Genomic DNA, 6492 nt, shown 5'->3' with positions numbered 1-6492 from the left:
ACGCATCCTCCGCATTGTTCACCACAGTCCCTGTCAAAATGATCGGCGCGTTCGCGTTCTTCTTCTTCGGGTCATTCTCGCCCGTCACGCTGCTCTCGTCGATCACAACGCTCATGCCCGTCACGTAGAACCCATCCACAGGCACCACAAGGCCAGGCGACAGGTTCACGATATCGCCCACGACAATCTCCGTCACATCGATCGTGACATCTTTTCCGCCACGGCGCACGCGAACCGGCTGCGCGGAGTTCTCCTCCGTCAGCTTGTGGAACCGTTTCTCCTTGTTATAGTCGTTAACGGATGACACTGTGGTCACGATGATAACAGAGCAGATGATGGCAAAGCCCTCGATCCAGCCCGTCTTGTAGTTCACCTCCGTCTCGCCGGGATCCGGCACGGTGAGGCCCAGGATGAGCGACACGATGGCCGCCACCGTCAGCAGGCGGATCATGCTGTCCTCCCACGAGGCCTTGTACATCTCCCAAAAGGTTAGCGGCGGTTCCTCGGGCAGTGCGTTCTTGCCAAAGAAGGCGCGGCGCGCCTCCACGGTGTTGCCGTCCACGCCGTTTTTCAGGGACGTGTGCAGCGTGTTCGCGATGCCCTCTACCTTGCCGAGTTTTTCGTACATCGGCGTTGCCTCGTTGGCGCGGGCAAAGATGTCCTCGAGCGAATCTTGAACGCCTGCACCGAAGTTCTCGCCGCCCATAATCACCGTGTGGGAGCGCTTGGTAAAGCGCTGGCGCACCGAGGAGGCGAGGTCCTCTTTCCGCATGCGGTCAAACTCGTGAACGTCGTAGGTGTACGTGCCGTACGAGCGAAAGGTGCCTGTCGCTCCTGACAGCGGCAACGGGGCGTGATGATCCTCCATCTCTGATGCGCGCATAAAAGGGTGCCCCCACGTGCGTGCCTCTGTGCGAAGTGGGCAAGGGTGGAACGTGACACGTGTGTGTGCAAGTTGTCCTGTGCGGTTGCTTGTGTGCCTACCTGCCTGCCTGTGGTCGTCGTCGGTGGCGTCTTGCTTCTGCCTCTCCGGCGGTCACGCGCGTGGCGCTTGTCCGTTTGTGAGAGGAGGAGCGAAGAGAAAGAGAGACGGAGACGCGGCTGATGTCGATGATGGCGACGGCACTGGTCCGGTGGAGGGCGCGTGAGAGACGCCAAACACAGAGACGGATCGAGCGTGGGAAGGGCAGAGACAAAGCAGAAGAAGGTCGGCAACGGCTGCTGCAGAGACGGAGGCCGGGACGCAGAAAAGCAGAAGAGCGAGGGAGGGAAGGGGGCCCGAAGGGCGCGTGCGTGTGTTCGATTGCCTCCTGTCCGGTTTTTTTCTTCGGATATGCGTGCCCCCCTCTTTTGCGGTGTGAAGACGTTTTCCGGAGCGTGGGTGTCGCGTTCAACGTGATGAGAACACAGGAACCATGAACAAGGTGCACATATGAGTCGGGTAGGATGGGGAATGGGTTCTTTCTGGTGCTTGCGTGCATGCTTTGGTGGTGGTGGTGGTGGTGGTGGTTGGTGGGGTTTGTGGTGGTGGGGGGGGAGATGGTGGCAGTCAAGCGCCAATCCGTAACACAGCAGACGAAGTGGAGTAAGAGAGAGCCAGTCAGCAGACGCGACGAGAGAATGAAAAGGACTGTTGCTGTAGTGGGTGCAGAGCCGAAGAAGACGTCATTGTATTTGTGTGCGTGCGTGCGTTGGTGCCGCTTCCGCTGAGGCAGCTGTGCAATGAAACGCGGCGAGCAGGCAACAGGGCCTCCACCCACCCACCCCCTCACCTCGCCAGCGCAGGCATCCTCAGACATTCCACAGCAATGGAAGCAGCAGAAGCACGCGCAGCACACGCACACACACGCCACGCATGCTCGAGGCATGCGCACACGCAGAGAGACAGTGACGCAGAAAAAAAAAGAGATGGCTGCGCGCTTTCGCCGAGACTGCATGGAAAGAGGAGCAACGCCGTGTCTGCTCACCAAAAATGCACGGTGCCCCCCCCTCGCCCTTCTCATGCATCACATCCTCCACAGTCCCGATGCCGCCCGGCTTGTCAGCCCCGTGGACGCACGCATCACTTCTTGCTGTTGCGGTTTGTTGCTTAGGGTAGCGAGTCATCATAGAGAAAGAGAGACGCACACGCACACGCACACACACACACACACACGCACATACGCATGCGTTCACAAAAAAAAAGCGTAGGCTCGAACACTCCCTCTTACTCCAACGGCGCGCGCTGCATGAACAGGCGTGCAATGCGCATGGATGGGCCCGGACGCCCTGTCTGCTGCGTGCGCGCCTGCCCCCTGCTGCCGCTGCTGCGTCCTAGGCGTCACCGAGGCGGACGAAGCGAAAAAAAAAGCGAAGGGGCGCGCACCCACGCGGGGAACCGCAAAAGCGCGCGTCTCATCTTTTTCTCTAGCCGGCTTCTTAAGTAACTTAACAACGACTAGAGAGGCGCCCATATCAGCGTGCACCCGGCATGCACATGCGTACACAGCACGCATACGCATTCCGAAAAACGATCGATGACGTCAGCAGCGACGCCTCACAGTGCAGCTGTCTCTCCTGCATTCCTTGCCCTCACCCACACCTTCTACAGGTCTCGCAGCAACGAAGAGTAGAGCAGGGCGCTATCACAGAGCGCATCGAGGTGGTCCGTCTGGTCGCGCACGTGCTTCATGAGCAGCATCGTTTCCGCATCCTGGCCGACGGGCACGTTGCCGTTGTCCTTGACGTTACCCTCGTAGTCGAGTTTCTGCTTCAGCTGATCCGTGTTGTTGCGGATCGAGCTAAGTAGCGCCTCGATGTAGTTGCTCACAGCCATACTCTGGATGGCCTTGAAGGAGTCGCCGACCGCGGTCGGCGGCACGTTCATCAGGTTCAGCTTGTGGAAGGCATCCACCTCCAGCTTTACCGGAATCTCGTGGAGCACGCCCTCCTTGGTGATGCCGCTCTCCTTGGCGTACTGTGCCAAGCTACGGCGACGCTGGTAGCCGCGCTCGGTGGACACGAGCGAGTCGTACTTGTAGTAGGCCGCCGTCGGCGTGTAGGCGCGGATGTGCGGGCGGCCCAGCAGGCTCGTGCGGAAGGGGTCGTAGGTCAGCAGAATCGCTGGCAGGCTCTCCCGGTGCAGCTCCTGTAACTTGCGCATCGTGCGCGTGGAGAAGGGGTTGAAGCGGGCGCTGGAGACGACGAATTGGCCAATGACGTTCGTGTCGAGGTTCTCCTGGTTGTACATGTTCTCAAAGATCGCCTTGTCCGCGTCCAGCAGCTTGCGCTCCTTACGCACCCGCTCCATCCGCTCCTCCTCGGTCATGCGGTCATCCTCCTCGATGTCGATGGACGGGTTTGTTTTGACGTCCGTCACCTCGACGGTATCCTGCAGCTGGAGACCGATAACGCTGCCGAAGATGTTGCGGCTGCTCGTCGCGGTGCGGGCGTTGTAGAGCAGCGCGCAGACGGCAGGAAAGGACAAGTTCACGACCTTCGGCACCGGGAACTCGGTCACCTTCACGCAGCCCTTCTCATTGGTCAGCTCGAAGTCGAGGTCGACGGCTTCCTGCGCCTCCGTCACGTTTAGCCTCGGAAAGCCCGCGTACATTTCTGTCTGCTTTCTCGGTCGCCGTAGTCTTTTGCTGTGCTTTGGGGTGCGTGCGTGCGTGCGCGCGTCAGTGAGCACGAGGGCGAGAGGCGGAGGTTGAGCGGAGGAGAGGGAGGGAGGGTGGGTGGTGGTATTGGTGGTATGTATACGTATACTCGCTGAACGGCACTGGGGCGGCACTCGTCAAGCTGGCGAAGGGCACAAGAGAGCTGTTCGTGCGTGTGTGGTGAGGGTTTGGCGTGTGCGTGAGTGTCGGCCCGTTGTCGTCCGTCGGCGACACGCAGCGTGGCAGGAGGGCGACAAAGACGGGAGAGCGCGCGCGATAAATAGAGGGAGAGGGAGGGAGGATAGAGGTGGCTTTCACGAAGCAGAGTATAAACGGGTGCATCACAAACTGGACACAGAGAGGCGGGGCCGCTGCTCATTGTGCCGGCATCCCTGCAGTCACCACGGCAGTCACCCCACCTACTACCCGGGGTGGTGGTTGCGGCACACACGCACAGGGGGGAGGCCAAAAAAAAAAAGGAGCGGAGCTTATTGGATTAATGCACTGCCGCCCTAACAGCTGAAGCTGCACCTCCCCATCCCATCATTTCCGTCCTTCACCGCGACGCTGATGGCCCTCTTGCTTTTTCCGGGGAGGAGGAGGAGGGGGGTCTTCTCTGCTCGCCATGAAACAGAGATGAGCCTCGGCATTCATGGGCCTCCGTTGGAGTGGCTTGCCTGCGTGTACGCTCTCACCTTTGCAGAGCCTTCCCATGGGCGTGAGACGAGACCACGTGTGTGTGTGTGTGTGTGTGCGTGTGTGCGCTTCTTTCTTCTTACGCCCTACCACATATGTGCTCCCCTCACGCAGAGACAAGCAGACGAAGACACCGAGTCCAAAGGAAAGATGGCGCGTTTCTGTCAGCGCACGGTGCCTTCCACGGCATCCATGAATCGACCCATGTCGCCACACGCCATCTACACCCACCACGTGCTCGTGCGCCGAGCGGGAGGGAGAGAGAAAAGGCACAGTATAGGAAGAGGGGTGCACAACAGCCAAGCAAATCGCAAAACAACCACAAAGGCGCCACAGGAAGGACACACAGAGCCTCTACTGCGCTGCGCTCACCTGACCTCCCCCTTCTGCGCGTACCGTTCAACCCCTTCACTCTCTCCGCGAATACGGTGGCTCATATGTGTACGTAGATCGCGTGTCCTGAGTGTGTGTGTGTGTGTGTGGGTTATCGCGAAGGATGTGGAAGCAACGGTGAAGGCGCGAAGAGATGTGGGCGAACACTCGGCATCCACTGCCACGAGCGAACGGGCAAGCGCACAGAGACAGCCAGAGACATACCGCCATAGAACTGCGCAAGGTACAGCAATAAAAGAGAGTCCAGAAGAAGAGACACGCGCGGGGCCGGCACGCAGACGGCAAGGGGGAGGGTGCGACCACAACGGCTGTGAAGACTAGTGGGAGGAGAAGGTGCAAACAAGAGGCTTCACCGTACAGCGCCATCCACTGATCCAGCTGTTTGGGCCGTGGCGAGGCACACAGACACAGCGAGCGAAGGAAGTGCACCGTAGCATACGGCGCCAACGAGAAGCGCGGCCTCTTCAGAAGAGAACGAAGCAAGGAGTGAGCGGAGACGACGCGCACGTGAAGACGTCGTGGCGATGACGTGGACGGATGTGCGAATGGATGTGTGATCGTGTGGGCGCACGATGAAGTGGCTGTCGCACTGATCGGTGCGGATGACACACATGAGCCGCGCGACTCTGCTTCAGTCGGATCGCCAGCCGGCGTGGCAAGCCCTCCACCACGTCAACCCTTCACCGGCACGACTTGTGGCCGCTTAACTCGTGCATCAAATCCAGGGAGCTTACGGCTTCGGTGAGGTGAGCTCGACCATCTGGCGGTACACATTGCGCGACAACTCCGACGTCATGTCGCGATCGAAGTGCGCGCGGCGGAACGCGTTGACGACCCGCAGCGTTCCCACATGCTCGGCGTACGCGCGGTACCACAGGCTTAGTACACGCGCACGCTTCGCCTTGCTCAGCGCCTCACCAGACCGGCCCGCGCGCTCGTCCGCGGTGCGCTCTACGTCCTTCGCCAACTTCACCAAGAACTGCCTTGCGTCCTCGTCGATGTTCTCCGCGTCAAACTCGCGCTCAAAGTGCGCCTCCTCGACAGGAATCAACCGCGACACCATGCCGAGCGGGATTGTGGCGAACGTCAGCATGATCGACACCGTCCACTCCGAGAACCGCAGGCGGCAGACGTCCATGAAGTCGCCGAACGTCTGCACGGCGATAATCTGAAACAACACACAGAAGCATATGACGACAACGAAAAGCTTCGACCGCTCAAAGCCCTCGAAGAAGTCCACCTCATCGTACAGCTTGCGGCAGTTGAACATCTGGAACAAGGCGCCGAACACAAACACGTTGAAGACGATTGTGCTGTGCTCGCGGCTGTAGCGCTCCAGGCCGAACCACCGGTAACCGAACGCCTGCAACACGAGTACGAGAGCCAGGTGATACACAGCAATCAACGTGATCGTCATGTGCATGCGGCGCGAAACCAGCGGTGCCTTGCGGTGAATGGGCTGCCGCTTCAGGCACTCCTCGCTCGGCTCCTCCGTCGCAAGCGCCAAGGCGGCCAGTGTGTCCATGATCAGGTTCACCCACAGCAGCTGCACCGTCGTCAGCGGCGAGGAATGGCCGCCCGCCATGAGCGACCCGATGAACGTCAGTGCCACGGACACGTAGTTCACCGTCAGCTGCAGCTGCAAGAACTTGCGGATGTTGTCGTTCACGCACCGGCCCCACACAACGGCGCGCTGCACAGAGCGGAAGTTGTCGTCCAGCAGCACAATGTCCGCAGACTTCACCGCAATGTCCGTCCCGCTCCG

At 60.0% G+C, this 6492-nt stretch overlaps 2 protein-coding genes across 2 annotated transcripts; both read right to left on the bottom strand.

The window, feature by feature from the left end:
• Position 1: 1 nt before the first annotated feature.
• Positions 2 to 883, bottom strand: LINJ_07_0720 (putative vacuolar-type Ca2+-ATPase; the record flags this gene model as incomplete). The annotated part of the gene is made up of 1 exon (XM_003392178.1): positions 2 to 883. A coding segment is annotated over one exon (882 nt), but the record flags the coding sequence as incomplete, so codon positions are not given.
• Positions 884 to 2584: 1701 nt separating this feature from the next.
• On the bottom strand, positions 2585 to 3592 carry LINJ_07_0710 (conserved hypothetical protein; the record flags this gene model as incomplete). Its single annotated transcript, XM_001463303.1, has 1 exon — positions 2585 to 3592. The coding sequence occupies one exon, from the start codon at positions 3590 to 3592 to the stop codon at positions 2585 to 2587; it is 1008 nt and encodes a 335-aa protein (XP_001463340.1).
• Positions 3593 to 6492: the final 2900 nt, after the last annotated feature.

This window comes from Leishmania infantum, chromosome 7, assembly GCF_000002875.2.
Source record: "Leishmania infantum JPCM5 genome chromosome 7".
Classification (NCBI taxonomy): Eukaryota; Euglenozoa; class Kinetoplastea; order Trypanosomatida; family Trypanosomatidae; genus Leishmania; species Leishmania infantum.
This window is presented reverse-complemented; position numbering and strand designations above follow the sequence as displayed.